At 42.7% G+C, this 22,772-nt stretch overlaps 1 protein-coding gene across 16 annotated transcripts in view; it reads left to right on the plus strand.

Moving 5' to 3' along the window:
* The window catches only part of nav3 (neuron navigator 3), a 286,722-nt gene that overhangs the window by 219,714 nt on the left and 44,236 nt on the right, over nucleotides 1–22,772 (plus strand). For 13 of the 16 annotated variants that reach the window (XM_078798162.1, XM_078798159.1, XM_078798155.1 and 10 more), the window contains 4 exons: nucleotides 1,935–2,003; nucleotides 5,049–5,191; nucleotides 10,829–11,900; nucleotides 17,152–17,267. In XM_078798162.1, the coding sequence (XP_078654288.1) occupies nucleotides 1,935–2,003; nucleotides 5,049–5,191; nucleotides 10,829–11,900; nucleotides 17,152–17,267 (1,400 nt within the window). Of the gene's footprint in view, nucleotides 1–1,934; nucleotides 2,004–5,048; nucleotides 5,192–10,828; nucleotides 11,901–17,151; nucleotides 17,268–18,932; nucleotides 20,557–22,772 lie in introns of those variants that run through there. The other 3 variants (XM_078798178.1, XM_078798182.1, XM_078798186.1) reach the window with 1 other exon arrangement.

Consider the following 22,772-nt stretch of genomic DNA (forward strand, 5'->3'; position numbering starts at 1 on the left):
TTCCAGTTGACTCTGGAACTCATTTGCAATGTCACTACATCCTTAAAACTTGCAAGGTCAATGAGAAACGGTGCATAGTGTCACAAGGGCATTTAAATTGGAGCTTAATTGTTCTACCTCCAGAGTATGCATAGTGTAATGCTAGTGCTAATGATAGTGAGAAATCGTCATTAGGTATGCATTGAATTTAAATTTAGTACACACACACACACTCTTAGACACTTGATACGCCATTTTGTGTCACAAAAAGGGTATTACTTAGGATACTGTTAAACGATTATGCAATTTTGGTTTTATCCCAGTACATTTAATTCACTTAATGCAGACAACACAGATGTTGTTCCTAGTCGCCAGAGCAACAGTACATGACTGTATTCCTCCTTTCTGTGGCTCTGGACATTCATTCATTCATTTTCTACCGCTTTTCCTCACGTTATATTTGTCATTTTTACAGTTGCATTCATACATTACTGCTTTTGAGGCCCCTTCAGGCATAACCACTGTTGCTGTTGCTTCATTTGAGTTATGATTCAAAATCTTTTATTACGGAAAAAAAAAATCATATTGTGTAGTTCTAGAACAGGAGTGGGCAAACGTTTTGACTCGGGGGCCGCATTGATTTAACAAAATTGACGGGGGTCCAGACTATATATTTTACAAGTAACAGTCCACCTGGTATTATTGTATCTGTAAAAGTGTCATGCAATCTGCTATTATTATTACTATTATTTTATCTTTATATTAAAATATTTTATTATTATTTATTATACATTTATTATTTGCTTGTGTCCCTTTTTTCAGGAGCACTTTGTAAACAACAGACCACATCAAATAACGAAATTAATAAAACAATCAAAAGGTTGGCTCAAGCCATGATGCCAGGTTGTATGTTGAGTTTAAATGAAATACTTTGGAAAGAATGGGCGGGCCGTATTCAAACACTTGGCAGGCCGTATGTGGCCCCCGGGCCGTAGTTTGCCCACCCTTGTTCTAGAATATAAGTGCCATTGTGTCAAGCGATGGATTTGATTTCACTTTTTAATCTTTTCTATAAGGATATTTGAAAATAACACATTTTAGAGCTGTAATTACGAAACTGTGAAACCCTCAATGGATGATATTTTTGCCCGGAGTTATACCATCAGAATCTCATACCAGCCCATGCCAACATCTAAGTATCTGAAGATTTTACTTAATGTATTTAGTCTACTTACAGTTTACTTAACTTATTTACAGTCATGGCAATTTGAACGAGTCAACATCAGATTGTGGGAAAGAAAGAATGAGAAAAGCAGTTAAATGCTTTGCCCGTCATAGAGTAAACACAGGACATTACACAGAGTGCATTTAGTCACTGGAGTAAACAAGCGTCCCGGCACCTGGCTGTCAGCTTTGACCTCACTTCCACATTTTTACGTAGGATGATGAAAGCCACGCAGCATCTTGCTTCATAAAGCGTTCTGCATTAGCTTTACTACTTCCTGTCAAACGTGAGTGGCGGCCAGTGCTGGTTCCCATCGACATGAATGACTCACTGTGTATGTGTTGAGTCGTAAACTGTGACAGCAGCCGTGGGTATTTCCTTCACCTCTGCTTTTCTGTGTTTTGTGGGTGTTGTGTGTGGGGTTTTTTTCTCAAAAGATACCACCACAAAATTGGTTGTTAACGTTTCAGGAATGATGGTCAACAAGCATGTTATTGACATAATTACACACATGTGACAATAAAGTGTGTGTCACAAATCAAAAGAGTTGTCCACCTGACATGTCATATGAAACACTTCCTCTTCCTCCTCCCTGATCTGTTTTTCCCTTCATTGTCAGCCTGAATGTTGCCTCTATCTCAGATTATTGCATTAAGACTCGGATTAAGAAACTGGGCACATTCCTCGTTTAACGCTGTTAACACTCCACACTCTGCTTGTTTCTCCTCAGTCTCACGGCGCGATATGCAAGTCCCCCAGGCCATACTGGAATAGGATCGCCACAGAAGAAAAACACAAGGTAAATCTTGCAAATTGCTATTACTCTCAATGTTTAAACTCTTAGTGTGCTTTGTTGGGGTTCTACTGAGGTCCTGTAGTTTGATGCTTTCATTATTTATTCTATCCATACTAACATACAGTTAACCCTGGTCAAGTTGTGAACGTCATAACGTAGTCAATGGTGGAAAAACATGTCAAAGTTCAAATTTTGATCAGAATGCTGTGGATTATGCTACAGCTTACCAGGATCCATTACATTGATCCCCAAATGTCCCATCAAAATGTAAAAAAAAAGAAATGAACATCGCAAATAGTTTTTTTCGATATGTCTGATCACATGTTACAGTCACTCTTTGAAATTTTAAACAATTTTAACCGGGGTATAAACACTTGGTGTTTAAATGTACTATTATTACTGCTACCACTACTCCTACTATACTTTTCGGCAACCAGCTTGGCTTATCTCCTCTGTATAATGTTGTTGTCGTTTACTCTGTTAGTTCCTTTTAAATGTGCCTGTTAATATTCATAGAATATATATATAAAAATACTAATTTCAAATTTGCATTTTCTCCCTTCTCCGGTTTCCTCCCACATTCCTAAAACATGCTAGGTTAATTGGTGACTCCAAATTGTCCATAGGTATGAATGTGAGTGTGAATGGTTGTTTGTCTATATGTGCCCTGTGATTGGCTGGCGACCGGTCCAGGGTGTACCCTGCCTCTCGCCCGAAGACAGCTGGGATAGGCTCCAGCATGCCGTGACCCTTGTGAGGATAAGCGGTAGAAAATGAATGAATATTAAGGAGCCCAAACACATATCCCAGATGTCAAAGCTGAGCAAGATGAAGGTGATGGATTGGCCAAGTACGTCTCCAAACCTCAACCCAATCGCCAAATCTCTCCGCTTCCATGGTTATGCATCAGGAAGGACTTAAAATAATGAATAGACGATGCAAACAAGCTTTGTTTGTCTATATGTGCCCTGTGATTGGCTGGCGACCCGAAGGCGGCTGGGATAGGCTCCAGCATACCCCCTGTGACCCTTGTGAGGATAAGTGGCATAGAAGATGGATGATGGTTTAGTTAACAGTAACATTCAGGAGAAACTTCCCTGTCCTTTAAACCATTTTGGGGGGAATTGCCACTTGGTCAAAATTGCACTACATTTTATCACAGCGCCACCTGTTGCTTTGGGATGCATCCTGCACTCTACAAATGCATTTTCATGTGGACTTAGGACAGCGGAAGACTGGAAGACTGTATAATTGGCAGATGAGTATTTGTATAGGACTGTGCAAAAGTCTGCTGGACACTAGATTTGTTGTTTTAATAGGCTTTTACACAGAAGTAAATGGTATGATAGGTACAGTTAGCAGGGTTATTCAAATTATGTACAGTAGAAGAGCGGTGCATAGACCATGAAGAAACCATTAAGTTGTAGTAATAATTACAAGATCGAACCTCCAAACTGGGGCACTAACCTCGACATGGAAAAAAAAAACACACAATACAGAACTCTGTGATGTTTGTTTTTATGCATGTTATTCCAATCAACTAATAGCTAAAATAACAAGCCAAATGTTGACCTAGGATTTTTGCACAGCGCTGTAAAGCTAACAGACAATAGGAGGCACCATGCTGATGAATATTTCCTCTCTGGCCGCTGCGCGACAGCAACAATGCTGCAGCCAACGGCAGCTTGTTGGGTGGTAATCTAGCCACTCAGCATGGACAACTAGCCTGAGCACTGCTGCCTTGCAGAGATAGCACTCTTATTTGCTTGCATACAGGAAAACAAGAGTCACACAAACCAAAACCCTGCGGTAGTGAGCGCTGATTCTCCATTTAAAAGTATGATTACCACATTAAATGTTTCCCATGAGGAAAGTGGAAGCTTTTATGGCTGGGAAGGGGACACCAAGCAGGTGCAATGGCCAAACGAAATACTTTTCCCTGTTGAGGCATGTGACTTTTCCGAAACATGTGACTGTTTCTTCCATGAGACTACCCTGAAACACAAAACCGCTGTCCACAATTTGCATTGTGTTGCTCTCCCCAAGCCACATTTTGCTGATGCATAAATCAAACATGAATTTTGAGAGATGAAAGCATCCCATGATAAAAGGAACTACCTCTGATTTCCATCTAAATTGCCTCAATCTCTCGCTCATTTTCCCGCTGTTTATCTCTCATTTTCCCTTGTCTGCATCACTTTCTTTTCTCATCTACCCGTGCCTTTGTTTTCCCTCTTCTAGTTAGTATTTTATTTCATTATCCCTTATCCCCATTAGCATTCCCTTTTCCTTTGTTATTGCTGTAGTGTTGGATCAAGTTTTTTCTAAAATAAAATGGGAAGTGCAGTTATTTTTTCATTTTGACATGTTACACACTAGACTCTTGAGTGTTATCCATTCTTAAAGCACCACAGCAGTGGTGGAGGTGGTTCACACCTATAAATACCTGGGAGTGCATCTGGATGATGGACTGGACTGGACAGCCAACATGGTTGCTCTGTGCGGGAAAGGGCAGAGCCGTATGTACTTCCTCTGAAGACTGGCGTCCTTCAACTTATGCAATCAGCTGCTACAGCTCTTCTAGCAGACTGTGGTAGCTGGTGCCCTCCTGTATGCAGTTGTGTGCGGGGGGAGCAAGAAGGACGTCACACACCTGGACAAGGGCACTGGCACTGAGCTGGACAGCCTGACAACTGAGGCAGGACACTGTGGGTGCTCCTTTCCATCACAGACAACCAGCATCATCCAACATATACGCATAATCCAACGCATAACATCATCTCCCGACAGAAAAGCAGTTTCAGTGGCACATTACTATCACTGTCATGCTCCACTTAAAGACTGAGCAGATTGTTCCTTTTCCATGCCATGCGGCTTTTCAGCACAACACATTAATTCTTATTCTATTTTCTTATTCTGTTATCTCTCCTATTTTGCCTTGTTTGTTCATTTTTAAGTTTATTACTTTTTGCATTTTTGCAGAGCTGCTGGAACTGTGAACTTCTGAACCGACACTATGTTTCACCCAAAGCCCTTTTGTCCTTCCAGGTTACCAGGACCCTCCAGGGTACCTGCTGCAGGCAGCGGGGCCTCCCGGAGTCCGGGGTCATCCAATCTGAACCGCCGCAGCCAGAGCTTCAACAGCATCGACAAGAGCAAACCTGTCCAGTATGCCAGCGGCAACGACAGAGGTGAGCAGGATCTGCCTGGAGATGCAAAGTGGTCCATCCCAGGCAGCCACTTGATGGCACCACTTGCTCACACAAGCTGCATGCAGAGAAGCCCTGAAATCGCACCCCCTCCTTTTAATGGCTCTCTGCTGAATCATCCCCAAGCTCATTATTCTGTGTTAGACATAACAAATTGCCATTAAGTGTCAGAGCTGACACATTTTCACAGAGATAATCGAAGAAGCTTGAGGATGAAGAATGATGATGCTTGGAATGGATCTTTAAACATATCCTTTGCTCTTAAATAGATTAATAACGACTCACTGGCACACATTGAGAGAATATCGTGGAAGCGGTTTCCAGGGTTGCAAACCTTTTTCATAATTAAAAACTCTCCAATGCCAACCTTTTGGCTATCAAATGATAGATGGCATTTTCTCAACATTTTGTGGTTGATTCAGTTCCACGGGAAAAGGAATAATGAAGTCAGTGCTGTACTTTAGTTTGAATGCTAGTCAGTCATGAACAAACAAACAGTTGTCAATCAAAGAGGTGACATTTTTTCCATTAGTTAACAATAGAATTCATTCTGGTGGGGTAGTTTTTGTTTGTCTGTGTGCAACTTCCTGTCCAATGTTTATCCATGTATGTTCGTATAAATTGATAATAATCCACACATTGATGATATTGCATATTATTTTATAATATAGAGTAGGGGCACGGCGGTCTAGTGGTTAGCGTGCAGACCTCACAGCTAGGAGACCAGGGTTCAATTCCCACCCTCGGCCATCTCTGTGTGGAGTTTGCATGTTCTCCCCGTGCACGCGTGGGTTTCCTCCGGGTACTCCGGTTTCCTCCCACATTCCAAAAACATGCTAGGTTAATTGGTGACTCCAAATTGTCCATAGGTATGAATGTGAGTGTGAATGGTTGTTTGTCTATATGTGCCCTGTGATTGGCTGGCGACCAGTCCGGGGTGTACCCCGCCTCTCGCCCGAAGACAGCTGGGATAGGCTCCAGCACCCCCCGCGACCCTCGTGAGGAAAAAGCGGTAAAAAATGAATGAATGAATATAGAGTAAGGAACAAGTGGAGCATATGCTATAAGAGTGGTATGCTATAAAATGTGTGCATTTTTATGTAAGACCAACAGTTTTAGATAATGGGCTCTAATTACGCCAATGGGGTAGTGTGCCTGCGTGAGCAGCGCAGTGTCTAATAATAAATCAAATACTTGTTGCCATTAATACAACTTCTTTTGGCCATCTTTGCCAGAAGGCTTGGTTCTGCAGCTTTAGCTAGGTGACTATTTGACTAAAGGAGAAAAGTTTATATTTACATGTTGACATCTCAATGACCGAGGTAGACTACCGCATTACCCAGTAATAATCGAGTTTTGGTGTTTGACCTGGAAAATATCAGGAAAGATAGATATGGTTGGTATTGCAGCAGAATATAGATGGACGAATTAAAATGCATAAAAAGTTGTTGATTTTTAATATTATTTTTAACAGTCATTTCTGTGATGGTTTACTTTAAAATGTTAGCAAAAATACATTTTTATTGTGGTAAGAAATGCTTGAGAGCCAGATACAGTCATCAAAAGAGCCCTACCTGGCTCCCGAGCCATAGGTTCCCTACCTCTGGTCTAGAGACATTGCCACTGAGGAAAAAACAGGAAGCCGAACTGGAGGTAGCAGAGATGAGGATGCTGAGGTTCTCATTGGGAGTGACCAGGATGGATAGGATCAGGAACAAGTACATCAGAGGGACATTACATGTTAGAGGCCTTGGAGATAAAGTCAGAGAGGCCAGGCTGAGATGGATTGGCTGTCCAGAGGAGAGATAGTGAATATATTGGTAGAAGGATTCTGCGTTTAGAGCTGCCAGGTAGGAGGCGTAGAGGAAGACCAAAGAGGAGGTTTATGGATGTATTGAAGGAGGACATGAGGGTAGTTTGTGTGAGAGAGATAGATGCGGACGACAGGGTTGGGTGGAGGCGGTTGATTTGCTGTGGCGACCCCTGAGGGTAAAAGCCCAAAGAGAAAGAAGAATATATAATCCATAATTATTATATATATTTTTTTAAATCAAAATCATCAAGCTTGAATTTTTTTCTTACCCATACTTTACGTAGTAGATGGCTTGTGGGTCCTCCTGATGTTCCTTTCTTTGCAGATTACAGCTGTTTGCGTGCCATCTATTCATCTGTGAAAACCACCACAACGAAAAAACGGCATGCGTGTGCGGTCGTCACCTCCGCACAGCTGGCCGCTAACAGCATGAATCGGGCGTGAATGTCAGATCACCGCTTTGATAAAGTTACAGGAAATTTTGTTCGACACATGCAACCTCTCTCCTCGGCACTGGCACAGTTTAGGGTAGGAAGGATAGAGTGTGTGTTTCTGAAGCTGTCCCACCATCTGTTCCATGCGTACTGGTCAGCCAAGAATAGGGCGAGTCTATAAACCAAAGTCATGTTTTTAGTTTATTTATTTATATTTTTTGGGGGGGGGTTGCACCATTTGTGTCAGTGTACAAGTGCCTGATTAAGTTAGGCGTTGCGTCAAAGGGCATCTGTTCCTGTGGAAGTGTATGAGTGGATTAATGTATGATTGGTCTGCTTTACATTAAGAGCATGCACACACTGGGGATCAACTTAAAGCTCAGGGATGAAAGCTGCTGACTTCATCAAACTGTAGACAATAATTTATTTCCTGTCAAGCTGAGAGCAACGTCATATTAAAAGACTTCAAATCAGTGTGGAAAAAGTAGCCGTATGTCTTAAAAGTACCAAGAACGTGTGTTTACAAACATTCATATGACTCACATGCAAGTTTTTATTTGCCCATCTATCCATCACCGGCCACATGAAGTGACATTTAATTCCTTGCCCGGTGTGCAAAAAAAGTCAGTTGCCATGGTAACAGCAAAGTCACTGCACGATGAAAAGTGGCGGGGCTGCGAAACAGCCTCAGGGGGCCGACGGATGGCGGGGTGGGCTCTCTAAAGATGGGGTTAATTGTCCTGATACTTGAACATGCATTACTTACAACCTCTATCATTCACACCCATGTGTTACCTTGAGGGCTTCTGTCATGCACGGAATAATTATCCACACATGTCATTGCCTGATGTTAGTCTCTATATACACACACACGGACACCTACAGAGTTGTTCTTTTATCAACAGGCAGACAATGCTCAGAGCCGATTGTCTTTGTCCATTGGATTGTATTGGTTGTGGTTCAATTGTCCTGGTGTGTCTAATGATGGAACCAGTGAGTGTATATTCTTGGCAATAGAATATGGAGCTCATATTGCATTTTACGTTTTGGAGCGTGCACCCAGGCAGGCGTTTTTTTTTTTCCCAGAGTGTTAAGGGATGCTGTCACACATGTAAGCCTGTTAAAAGAGTCTCGGTATACCAACCTAAGCTGAACCCGCTTTTGCCTGCCCGAAGGAGCGTTATAATGTGAGGGAGAGGGTGACTCACAACATGTAACCCCTTCCCGCTACGCTGACTGATTGACAGACTTTCAGTTAAATGGCGCATAACTTCATGCTGTCAGCTGTGTCGCATTTTCTGTCGTTTTAGTCACCCCATCGTTGTTTTTTAGGGTACATATGCATAGCTGGAGAATGCACAGTGAGATACATTGTGGTCTTATTTGTTTATGTATTTATGTAAATAAGGTCCCCTATTGACTTTTTAATGATCGTCCTTCACTTGTTTGCTTCTTTTGAAGAAGACGGGATCAAATAGTCACTTTTTTTCAACCTCCTTCCTCGTGGATGTGATAATCGTCCAATGTGCCCATATGCCCACGTGCCCACAACACTTCACGGAGGACAGCTTTGTAAAGAAATGCTGGCTTCACTACATATCTTAAAATAAAGCCTGAAGCTCAGCCATCAGCCAGATGCTGGAGGTCAGCTCAAGATTTGTGAGTTAGATTTTTGGTTTTCCTTCAGCAAAAAGGCTAACCTAGCATGATAGCCGATAAAAATGTGAGTGCAATGTTAGCACTGTAGCACACATAGCTATGGGGTGGCTAACACAGCTCATTAGCATGGCCATGCTTGATGCCAGTGTTTCTAGGAGGCTATTGAGAATGTTGTGCCAGGGGGTGAATATGGCTTTACTGGCATCCACTGTCTGGAATTGATATGCCCATTTTTGTAAACTTCCCTTGCCATCCATCCCCAAATGTTCTCAGTTGGATTTAGATCAGGGGAACACGCAGGATGGTCCAAAAGAGTGACGTTATTCCCCTTGTGAGGCTGATGAAAAAGCCAGATATTACCACACAGACAAGCCTGCAACATCTCGTCATAGACATCTGCCTTTTGATGCCACTGCACAACTTGAAGCTCCATTATTCCATTGAAGGAAAAAGCACCCCAAATCCTGATGGGTGTGTAAAACACCTCATGTGTCACATCCTTCTCATGCCAGTAACATTGGAAGTCATCAGGACTGTCAATGTTAATTTTTTTCTCATCAGAGAATACAAATTTCTTCCACCTTTCAGTGTTCCATGTTTGGTTTCTTTGTGCAAATTCTAAACAGGCAATTTTTGTGGCATTGAAGGGGACTCAACCGTTCAAACCCTTCTCTCACAGATGGTTATTAGACTCCACTCAGTAACAGCAATAACCTTCATTTGGGCCCAGGATCATATTGTGTCTTGACATTCTCAGATCCTCGGATCTTCCGACTCAGGGCCGTTGACATTATTGTGGGTCTACCACTTGACTTTTTTTGTTCCATCACCCACAGGATCTTTGAAGAGGTTTGAAATACCTGTCTTACTGCACCCAATCTCAGCAGCAGTGATGCGCTGCCAGAGGCTTTGCTTATGCAGTTCAACAATCCCACCACGTTCACAGAGAGCTTTTTTGCCTTTGCCATCAAGATATTGGTGTGAAACCTGAGAGAAAATGGCATTGATTGCACATTTTTGCCAAGATTTTGCCTTTTAAAGGCCGTGGTCTTAAACTTTTGGCCATCTGATGAACCGTCCTTTTCACATGATGTGATTTGTTTGCAATAAAAATTACTCTAAACTGTAAAAGATTACTGCAAACATGAACAGAGAAACGTATACAATAAGAGTGACTGATGTTCCAGATTGATTAGTTCCAGCCCCAACAACAATCTGGTTGTTACTTCTGTCATTTTTGCCACTCAGGAAAGCACTGCCCTAGCGTTTTGGGCTGCCGAAGAGCTCTAACATTATCAAGACACCTTCAGAATCGCTGGAGTAGTGATTACGTTGTAGCATAATGAAGCTAACTCTGTCAAAAGGGAATTTCCAAAGTTTCAGGTTTCTCAAGGTGTATTTTTATTTTTTCAAACAATGTGCAAACCCCACCGGAGAAGAACTGCCTGTACTTCCAACTTCTAAAAATGTGGAAACCTAAAAATCCAGGAAGACTGTAAAAGTTTTCAGCAATAGAAAAGCTGAATTGTCAAACCATGAGGTTTGCCAAGAGGGAGTAGTGTTTCAAAGTTGACTTTAACTTATACACTTATTGTTGAATTTTATAGTTAAGAGTTTCATTCACCTCCAGGTATTATCCATGCTATAGTAGATGTTGTAGTGAAATGGCTGATTGGTCCTAAAAAACTCATGATTTACCTTTCTTTCTTCCAGAGGCGATGAGGAGCATCCCAGTACCTGGCGGGATGAATGGAAGCGGTGTAACTGGGACTGTTCCCACCAGCCTCAGTGGGCAGCAGCTGGCCTCTGCCATTCCCTCCCCCGCCGCTAGCAAGTCTTGGCGCAGCAAGTCTATGAACCTCAAGCACAGTGCCACTTCATCCATGCTGGCCAGCCCCACACATTCACCTTCTCCATCACCTTCACCAAATATCCAAGAGGGCATCCAAACACATGGTAATGATGGGTCCAAAGTAGGAGGACCCCAGAGATCCATGCTGGAGAAGTTCCGTCTCATTAACCCTCGATCCGCCTCCCGAGTATCACCATCTATGGCTGAAATGGCTCTGCAGGAGGAGGATGACCTTTCAGAGTATGGTGAAGATGGACTTACGCCCACAGGGTCTGTATGCAGCAGCAGCAGTAGCAGCGCTACAGCGAAACAAATGCCCTCGAAGACCGCCACATTGTCTCTGACTGCAACAAGCAAGACCTCATCTTCATCCCCTTCATTTTCAAAGGGTTCTGCCAATGCTAGCAGGTCAGCGGCCACATCCAAAGACAAGGATGACAAAAGCAAGTCTGGGAGCAAGCTCCAATCCAAAGAGGAGCGGGAGTCTTTTACGGACTCTACAAAGAAGACCTCCAAAATTGCCAGCCTTGTACCGAAGGGAGCCAAGCCAGGAAAGAAAGACGCCACAGCCTCCACGGGTTCTAGTGGCATCCCCAAGCCAGGACTTAAAGCCCCCTCTACAACTGGGGCAAAGCCTCAGGGTCAGTCGCAAAGCCAGGCGGGCTTAAACAGCGCTGCAAATCTGCGAGGAGGCGAGGGGGACAGAGCCAAGATGTCAAAAGGTGGGCAAGGTTTCTACATGCAACGCTCCAGCGGAGGTCCAGAGGGCAAGAGAACCAGCATGACCTCCTCCACCAGTACCTCAGCCCTGTCTGGTTCCAATGGAATGCTGGCAGGAGGAGGAGCGCTTGGGGGGAATGGTGTCGTTCAACTCCCACAGCAGCAACAGCACAACCACCCCAATACTGCCACCGTGGCTCCCTTCATGTACAGGTAAGACTTCTATTTTCCATCCAAATGTGGTTTCCTGATGTTACACACCCACAGAGATGCACTCAAGCTGTGTAAATTTGCCCATGAGGGCTGATTTTCTCAGACGACAGCAAACATAATCCAAGAAATTTTTTTTAGAGGAGCTGCCAAAGTCTCTCAGAGGCCTTTTGTTCTGAGAGAGAATGAGAGTTTGCAATCCCATTAAACACGGCTTAATCCCTCACCCCTTCTCCCACTTCTGTCTACCTCCTCGCTCTGCCAACGTTCAGCTGGCGCCTCCTTCCTCCGAGCATTAGTGCAACTTAGATCCCACACATTTACAAAGTTTAAACCGCTCCGGCTGCTGTTCCTTCGTTGAGTGATAGTGTTATTTCTAACCAGGCGTCACTAGGTTCTGAGGACAGGAAGGACTTAGCCCTCTGGAGATGCACAGGATATGAATGAATGTAGTAGACTTTCAAAAAAATCCAAAAAACAAATAACGAACAAGAACCGGGATATAACTTGCCCACTTTTGGACATACAGTAAAGTCTCGTTATATCGATATCGGTTATATCAAAGTACTGCTTATTACGATACTATTTTCATTTCCCGGCAAATTTCTAGTCTTTTATGATATAATTAGTTCCGTTAGTACGATACCCGGTTATTATGATAATCCGGTTACTACGATGCCCTTTTCATCTCCCACCAGCCAATTTGGTCTGCTTATATTGATACAAAAGCAGCTTAAATCAATCTTTGCTTAAGGATTTCAATACCAAAAAAGAACACGGCGAACAGCTGCTTCCAGTCAACTTTATTTTTCACACTTCCACCACCAGAGCACAGCACACACACCGATTCCCGCACTTCCTGGTTCACAGGTCATGCTCAACCGGCCCCACATAGCTGGCCAAACACATGCCTGCAACAAAAGAACCAACTGACATAGCATACACACCTATTCCAACGAAGACACAAGCGTACAAATACATGTATTTAGTTGTGTTGTATTCAGATATCTTTTTATCGCTTGCAATAATCACTGTTTTTCATATGTACATGCTGCCGTTCGTGTTTTTTCTCGTGTGTATAGATTCTATACACACGAGAGAAACCACGAACGCAGTTGGTTCTTCTGTTGCAGGCATGTGTTTGGCCAGCTATGTGGGGCGGGTTGAGCATGACCTGTGAACCAGGAAGTGCGGGAATCGGTGTGTGTGCTGTGCTCTGGTGGTGGAAGTGTGAAAAAAGAAAGTTGACTGGAAGCAGCCGTTCGCCGTGTTCTTTTTTGGTATTGAAATCCTTAAGCAAAAATTGATTTAAGCTGCTCGACATTGTTCTATACTATAGAACAATGTTGAGTGCATTATTGCCCACTTTTAATGCAGTTTGGCGCAGGATCGGATATATCGACAGTCCGGTTATATCGATATTTTTTCCGACTCCCGACAATATCGATATAACAAGACTTTACTGTATTTAGTAGAGATACTCAAGTGTTTTAGGCCACCATTAAATTTACACAAGTACACACAATCTACACCGCCAAAACCGCCATTCAAGCTCTGCAACCATTCTGTCCAGTGGACAGTGATCAATTATATAATAATCATTATTATTTTATTAATTAGCCTATTATTATTACTATCATCATTATTCTTTTTCTGATTATTACTACTACTAACTACTAGTAGTAGTAGGCTAGTATTAGCCTGCTTATTGGCCTGCTTATTAGCCTTTTGCCCTATTATATGAAATTTGTCAGAGATTTTTTTTGTAAAAAAACATAATCAATAAAAAATATCAAATTTGATGATAATAATAAAACTAAAGCCCCCCTAAAATAGGCCTAATGACGCCGCTGTTAAGTTGCAAACATCCTACTTGGTTAAATTATCATCATTAAGTACAGTACACAGACAATTTGTCATTTGTTGACATTCTTGCTGGGCAATATTACTGAAAAGTAGGGGAGAAAATAGGCATCATTTACTGGTATTATTTACTACAGGGGTCGCCATTTGACCAGTCCATCTTTGGGGCTTGCCAGTCCATTCTGAAAATATTGGGAAAAATAAATGCATTATTGAATCCGCGCCCTTTCCTCCAACATACCTGACAACAAGCACGCATTTTGACCGCTGAACACGCCTGTACGCCTAGCTATCTCCAGCTACACAATCTGCCAAGTCCCCAAATCAGAAAAACGAGAGTGATCTACTTCCACACTGGCTGATTTTTTTAGGAGCCATTATGAACCAATAAGTCGGTCGATATTGACACTCTTGCTGGTATTCAAAGCTCGGGCTCACCTCAGCTCCTATGGATTGTGCCCCTTAATGTATGGTCACTATAGTTCTCTTGTTAAACACACACCGTTTTCATTTCTTAATTAGCACAAATTTGAATGTTATTGTATCATATTTGGCTATTTATAGCAAAAGCAAAGAACTTAAGCTCAACAGCAGCCGTGGAGACCCCATAGGTAGTCAGAATGGTACAATCTTCATCACATTTTTACGTATTCCAAAACACCCCTACTACACCTCCACAACCACAAAAAATTCCTTTAAAGTCATGTAACAGCATTAAAATCTCACTTTGTTCTACACTATACACCGGTATTTGCATCTGCTGTGTTCAGAGTATATCCTACACAAAAGAAGTTCCCACACCCAGAAGGCAGTGTAGCATTCTTGGTGGGTAGAATCCATGTGACTCCAGTTTTCTTGACATTCAGGTTTTATAACGTTACCTTGTTCTCTCTCCTCCGCTTTGCGTGCAGATATTCTCCGCTCGGCTCCAAACTCTTGCATAATATCGCTTGCTCAGACTATCAGAACCTCTACCTTGCAGCCTTGTTTCTGTTCTGTGCAGGAAATATTGAAGAGCTTTGAAGCACAGAGAATTTAGTCCAAACTTACCACAGAATGTGTATAAATATAACTTCTATTTACTGCATAATGGGAATACTGGAGCTATAAAGTGAGGCCAGTTAGCTTCCTGCACACTGGTACCGTATTGGGGTTTTGGGTTACGTCAGCCATGTTGTGGAAATCCAGCCTTTAAAGAGAAATGCAGGCAGGGATTATCGGTGTCAGTCAACAAAATGGAGCGATTGCACATTTAAGCTAATCCTCACCTGTGCTGACTCGATTTGTGGGCTCTGAACATACCGGTAATTCTGTTGTCACATCAGCCCTGTTTCTTCTTGCATCATCTGCAACCATCAGCAGGTTGGTCTTAAGTCTAAAAGCCTCATGTGGTGTTGCAATTTACCACCATTCTCAGTCCAGTTTTGGAAATTTTAATTAAAAACTACATTTTTCTCTCCCCCACATACACTTTTAGGGGAAGTTTGGTTCATGAAACACCCACGCATATTCCTGTTTAACCGAGTTGACCTAATTTATTGGAATAAACACAAACAAGGTTTACTGGCCGGATTTCATTGTTTTATTCCTAGAATCACATGGATATCACATATTGCAGGAAGTGCCTGGAGTACTTCATTGCTGATTAATGCTGACAAGACTCATTACATAATTCAATCAATCTTCATTATATAAAGCAGGGGATGTTAACAGCAGAAAGTAAAAGTCAGTATTCGTAGTAAAAGTGTTTACAAAGCATCCTCTAAATGGCAGAATCACCATCTCATAAATATGAATGACTTATTATTGCAGCAGCTATCTGCCTTCCCCAATTTATAACCCATTATTTTGGGTCTAAAGTGTTGTGCATATCAGCGATAGAGAATAAATATGAATGCACCAAGGCAACGAAAACAAGATTTTTCACATGCTTGATTGCGTGACAGTTTTTATCTGCCTCTCTGCAGGTATATAGTGTGTATATTCTATTTGTCCTGCCATGTGTATGTTTATGTTTGTGTGCATGTGCGGCTGTTATCATCAAGTGTACTGGACCCCATCTTTGTTACTTCCGACAGGACTCTGATTACACACACGTATTGCACACACACACACACTCAGAAAGTGTTTCATCTGAGATGTCCCCTCCTCCCTTTTGAGGTGTCCATCTGTTGACTGTAGCAAAGCTCTTTTATCACTGCAGACCCACAATCCACTGCCTTATTAATATATCAACACGAGGACGACACTGTTCCTTATTACTTCTTCTTGCTGTTTTAATCAACCTTAACAGTCAATAAGTGGCTCTCACCATTACCTGGTAGAAATGTGTTTTAAAAGGATTTGAACATTTATTTTAGTTTTGCTGGACAAAAAACAATACATTTCCCAAAGAAAGCCATTTATAATGACCTTTTTGATCCCACATTCATGTGTTACCTTTTCCCATTTAAACCATGGCGCAAAATTTATTTCGGTAATGAAGTGCATGGTGTTATTGATGTTGGATAGTGGTGGGTATTTAAAAAATAAATTGTCCAAGATATGCATGTATGTGTGCTTCAGTAATTCAGTTTTTTTTGCAGTTTTTTTTGCAATGCAATTCATGTAAATATTTTTTCAAGCCGATAATGATACCAATAATTTCCTGCTTCTCAAGACTGATAATGATAACGGATAACTTTTTCTATCTATTTTGTTTTAATTTTAATTCAGATATAACAGCAGTGAATGTTTGTTTACGAGTTTACATTAAGACAGGCTGTTAACAAGAAAAAAGGATTGATTTGCTCATCAGAACAGTACAGGTAACCTCACGTCATTGGAAAAAATTATTTTTAAATTTAGGTGTTATCTGAGCTATTGTTTAATGTGGTAATTCTTCACTTTACACAATTGTCTGTCCGATATTTAGCGTGCACCTATCATTTTAACATCATTTTTTGAGAAGCGGACATTTTTTGTCATTTGATATCTTAATGAAATTGTAGAAATAGCTAGTTACTGCACAAATACAGCCTCAAGTGCCTGTCAGAAGGGATGTATTTTAAGCCCAACATATTGCAGACCTGCACTGATTTAGAATTCTTTATCAGTAGGCATGATTAAAAACAAGCTTTAATGTGTACATTCGGGTAAATTCCATTTACTGTATATATTATGTATAGTCTTTGTACATTATATGTTGCTCTAGTACCAGCAGCAACACAACAATAATGAAAATAATCACCATTACTGTCTAAAAATGCCCTTGATTCTATATAACAGTAATTCATAGTGTATTAAACTCCATTTGAATATAATTATCATCCTTGGGGAAACTGTTCCAAAGACTTCGAGGAGGGCTATTTTATTTTCTCCTCTTCTCATGATTTATTTTGTGTGCCTCCAGGACATTCTCAGAGAATGATTGCACCATGGTGGCCCCGGCCGACCCCTGCCTCAGCCCCACCAAGGGTGAGCTGGTCTACAGCAAGACAGCCAAACAGTGCCTGGAGGAGATATCAGGTATGGGGAACAACACATGGTGGGCTTCTCTACAATGTGCAATGTCAATATACCTCTGTGCATTTACACACAAGATTAGACACCCTTGCACTTGGGGAGTCTGCTTTATCAGTATCTGTGTTTGGATTTGAGGAGGGAAGAGGGAGTCCGCTGAAGCATTAAAGGAAAATTAAGGTTATACTTGCAAGATAGACACTGATGTGGTTCCTACAAGGTGCTAATTGTGTCCTTTCAATGTGTGTTTGGAAGGTGATGGGTGTCTTTTTATGTCTATTTGGGCATCGCCCCCCTCCTGCGCTTGTGTTGTGCCGTGAATGGAAAAGGTCAGCACTGACAGTCAGACACAGAGAGCATCTGTGGCTCTTTGTTTACACCCCCACGGCTGCCATCGTCTGTGACAATCCCCACACTGCGTCACACACGTATGACACATGCAGAGCAAACACAGCTTCACTTGCAGGATAATCCAGTAGAAATATAACGTGCCGCTTGTGTTTTGTCCCTGGAGTTCTGGACTATATCTGTGGTAAAACATGCATGATGCAGCTGATACCAGACGTTTCGCTTCGACCGTGGCTTTTCCCAGGGTTTTAATTTGGAGAGTAAAATTAGACTGCAGCGCCGTTCGTAAAACACTTGTTGTTTGTTGTTGTCACACATCCCGTTGCCGTTTAGCATCCTTTAGTTTGTGAACTCTTTTTTTTCGCGGAGAGGAGGAACCGAGTAGTTCTGCTGAAGATACCATAGGAGAATTTTCTCAACACTGAAGATACAGATTAACTTTTTGACTTGGAAACGGGTGCAAATGTCCTGAAAGTTAGTGCATGGCTCAGGTGCTAGAGTGGTGTCACAACCTGAAGGTTGTACATTTGATGCTCAGTAAATCAACAGATGGCGACAGATGTACTCAAATGAGTCAGAGCTTTTCTTCCTGTCACTCACGCACAGAGACCTGTTGAAAAACAGTGTCTCACAGGTTGGGCAAGTTGGGCAAGCAAACAACAGAGGGCAAGTCATGATGCCAATTTCGTTATTGAATCTGATATTGAAAATGTGATCTTGGTATGGTATGCATTGGTTTGTTTGGGACACACTTAACAAGCTACATTAAGGAACGTCACATGGATTATTCAACAACACAGTTCATTCACAACATATCTATTACTTTACTTTAGTTTACTTACATTTAATCATTTACACTTTGTTGAATTCCTGTTGGGCTGCACGGCAGTCGAGTGGTTAGCGCGCAGACCACACAGCTAGGAGACCGGAGTTCAATCCATCTCTGTGTGGAGTTTGCATGTTCTACCAGTGCATGCGTGGGTTTTCTCCGGGTACTCCGGTTTCCTCCCACATTCCAAAAACATGCTAGGTTAATTGGCGACTCCAAATTGTCCATAGGTATGAATGTGTGAATGGTTGTTTGTCTATATGTGCTCTGTGATTGGCTGATGATAAGCGGAAGCGGAACCAGGATAAGCGGGAGAAAATGAATTAATTCCTGTGTTGAAGTGTCACCAGTTGCTAATTAAAGACAAACGAATAAAGAATGTGTAGCGATGGATAGATAGATGTTGTAGAGGTGTTTTATATTCAGCGTCATCTTCTGGTCTACTATTTTAGATACCATGACACACGCATGGGTGGATTTTTTTTAAGTGTCAAGGGACACTATAGCCCTGTTTCAGAGTTTGTTCAACATGCACATGGCAGCTGGGGGCTAATAAAGCTTGCACTGATTGATGAGTAATATGTTGGTTTTGCCATCTCATTGCTGATCCACAATAAGCTGACAGACTCAACGTTAAGCGCCTCCAGATAGCATTTAATTAAGTTGGGCAGCAGCAAAGGGCGGTGAGCTTACAGGTGCACTATCCAAACAACTCGCCCTGCGAGGGAGCGAGATGGAGAGACTGCGACGGTAAAGGTGGAGGGATAGTTTGAGGGAGGAGAGATAAGGAGCTGACAGGAGAAAGGAAAAGAATGAGGGAGGGGGGGTGGATTAAGAGAAAGAGAGGATGCTCAACAGTGAGCGAAGAGAGAAAGAGCGATGCGAGTCCTCTAGCTGTGGCTCCACCACCCGCTCATTCTCCGCTGCGAGGAGACTGCCACAGAGTGAGGAGATGTGTAGCGGCGAGGTGGTAATTATGGGCAGGAGGAGAAGGGGGGCCAGATAAGAGTGAATGAAATAAGACTGCCGTTTAATAAGAGAGGAAAAAGAGCGTGCAAGGAGGAGGAGGAGAAAATAGAGGGAAAAGGGAGATGTAGCGAGTGGCTCATTCACACCCCTGACTGTGGTGAGAGAGGCAAGAAGACACACAGCATGAGGACCGGCGAGGAAGCGGTGAAGGAGATAGATAGTAAAATGTGATGGAGACTATGGACTATCTGGATTATCTACCTGAAGGGGTTTTTTCTCTCACCTCAAACCAGGACCACAGTTCAGGAGGCGTGGGACACGTGTCTCTACCTCTTCCACCTCCATTCTTTGGTGTCATTCGCAGCAACAGTCCAGCCAAGATGAATACACTGCAGGTGGATGTACGCGCACACTTAGATTTACCTGCTGAGCCAAAGGCAGCAAAGAGGTAAGCCGGAAAAAAGGGAGGGGTTCAGTGAGAAGACATGAAGAGGGGAGCAGAGTTCTCGGTATATCAAGGGGGCAGCCCGGCTCGGCGGCCTCCCCAACCCCTTCCGGACAACCTCAACCTGCGGATCAAGCAGCGCTCCCTTACCAATTTAACATTGCACAGTGATGGCGAGCAACGGGTGTACGCTTTTCAGCTGGACAAGCCTCCGCCTCGCCAACCTCAGAGCTCTTCGCCATTCCCTTCTTCACAACGGGCGGGGGGCAGCCTGCAAGGAAGCCCCAGGAAGGAGGCGGTTACTCGAAGTGGAGGCACCCGAACCCGATCCCTGTCTCTCTCCCTCACCAAGGTGCTCTCTCAGTCTGAACACTCACTCATCCCTGTCCCTTGGCGGTGCACAGCTGCAGGCGGAAGGCCGCAGCGTGCTTCATACAGCGGCCAACCACGGGCTGAGCCTGTTCACAAGGCCACAGAGGAGGCAGGCACATATGAAGATGGCAGCAGCGGGCGTTCTGATGAGGACGCGGCAGTAGGGGCGGGTGGTGGAAAGAGAGGACGCAGGGAGAGGGATGGTGGCTATTGGGCAGAGGAGGAGGTTTCAGGGGGAGGGCCTCGTGAGGGGACGGCTCAGCTGGATAAGGATGTGATTCTCACCATGCTGGGCGACCTGGAGCAGGTGCTGCACAAACAACCTCGCCCACGTAAGTCAGCAGTCGCATTAGATTCCTTGGCGATGACACACTATTACCATGACATTTACGACGCCCTCTATGGGTTATGCTCAAAATGCTAACATGCTGCCATACATGTAGCACAGGTGTCCGCAAATTTTGTAATCGTGACATACATGGTCGTTGCCTTATGGGCACATACGGGAAACCACACAGTCATCCCTCACCATGTTGCAGTTCGAATTTTGCACCTTCAGTATACCACATATTATTGCAGGTTTGAATTATCAATGACCAATTACCAATTACCAATTACCAATGACATTATAATAATCATAATAGCAACACAGGCTACTTTTGTGGCCGTCCATCTCACATCATTTCCTGTCCACACATCTGGAAGACATTAATTGCAACACACACTTGCACAAGTGTTATTTATATCATAAATGTATTATTTTCTCGAGTAATATGAGTGTAAAGAAGACTATAGGGGTGTTATTTAATGTCCAGAGGGCTCTGTTAATGTTAAACCCTTATTTGGAAGGCCGTAAACAGGTTTCAAACAGGTTTCAAACAGGTTTTATATTCTTAAAAAAAATAAATAATCATAACAAAGTAATCCTACTTTGCGGGATTGACTACCATGGTCGTGACTGGAAGCAAATAACTTGTCCTTCTTTACTGCTGCCTTTCTGTGTTAAAATGTTCCCATATTTGAAATTCCATAAGAAATTGAATATCCTCTCCATTTCTGCTTTACAGTTTCAAGTCCACTCTCATTATAATGCATCATGCCGTCGGTCCAATCAGACTTTTTCATACCTGGCATTGCAGAATTCATATCTTTCCTATGCCAATTCGAATGCACGCAGATTCCCTTGCATATCATTGCCTCGTTTATTACATTTGAAGCCATGCTCATCCATACGAAGTGTTGCAAAGCAGATAGCTAGATCGATAAATAAATATTCATTAAGGCTGACTAAATCTTGCACCACCTGTATAATTAGCATTGTTTATTTAGCTCAGTCTGTAAATGTCGCCAGTTTGTACTGCAATCAGATGCTGTACTTCGTTAGTATTCCACAGGAGTGAGTCCCAACTAACAGTCATTCTTGACCTATGTTTGTTTATACCGCATTTTTAAAAAGCCATTTTTTGGTGTGGACCTTTGAGCACAATGCACGCCTGCAAGCTGTTAAATAACTCCCTGCTGTCCATACAGAAACTGCGTGCACACTTAGATTGGAAAATGGTGGGTTTAACAGGGATTTATACAACATGGAACAGATATGGTGTGATTGAATTTTCAGTAATAGATATGATGGGTTAGGGTTAAGTAAGTTCTGTTTCTTCATACTCTTTTTTTTGTACATGTTGAATCGTGCAAATGCAAACATGATGTTCCTAAATGTAACTTATTCAGCATGTCTGTATTTCTAAATCAAATGATGGAATGCATTATAGTTGTACATATTGGAAAGGAGGGCAATCCCACCCTCAGCCATCTCTGTGTGAAGTTTGCATGTTCTCCCCGTGCATGCGTGGGTTTTCTCCGGGTACTCGGGTTTCCTCCCACATTTCAAAAACATGCTAGGTTAATTGGCCACTCCAAATTGTCCATAGGTATGAATGTGAGTGTGAATGGTTGTTTGTCTATATGTGCCCTGTGATTGACTGGCGACCAGTCCAGGGTGTACCCCGCCTCTCACCCAAAGACAGCTGGAATAGGCTCCAGCACCCCCGCGACCCTTGTGAGGATAAGCGGTAGAAAATGAAATGAATTAATATTTGAAAGCTGTTTTACCCTCTGTCCTCTAAGCAGCCATGCATCTTATAGTATATTAGGATATTAGGTTCAAGGGATTAAGCTGCATGCATGTCTTTCTGTTCCACAAATGGATGCTGTGCCTGGAAAGTGCTTTAAGGTGTCGTGTTGTGCACGAATGTTGGCTTTTCTCATTTTAATGTGTGCCTGTGGGCTCAAGTTCAGGTGAACCTCACACATAGACACACATAGAATACTATAAATGTGTAATAAATACTAGAATGTAGGCTATACGACCCTGCTCAATGTTGCAATAAGTGTTCTTTCACAACGGAGACCCCTGGAGATAGATGTGCCTTATAATGGAATAGAAAATGTGTCTTTTTAGCGTAAATGGCAGAAAAACAGTGGAAGAGTAGTTATGATTTCAGCTTACATAAGAGATGGAGCCAGTGCATGGCTGATGTAAATCAGT

This window comes from Doryrhamphus excisus, linkage group LG2 (assembly GCF_037039965.1).
Source record: "Doryrhamphus excisus strain RoL-2023G ecotype Guam linkage group LG2, RoL_Dexc_Guam_v1.1, whole genome shotgun sequence".
Lineage (NCBI taxonomy): Eukaryota > Metazoa > Chordata > Actinopteri > Syngnathiformes > Syngnathidae > Doryrhamphus > Doryrhamphus excisus.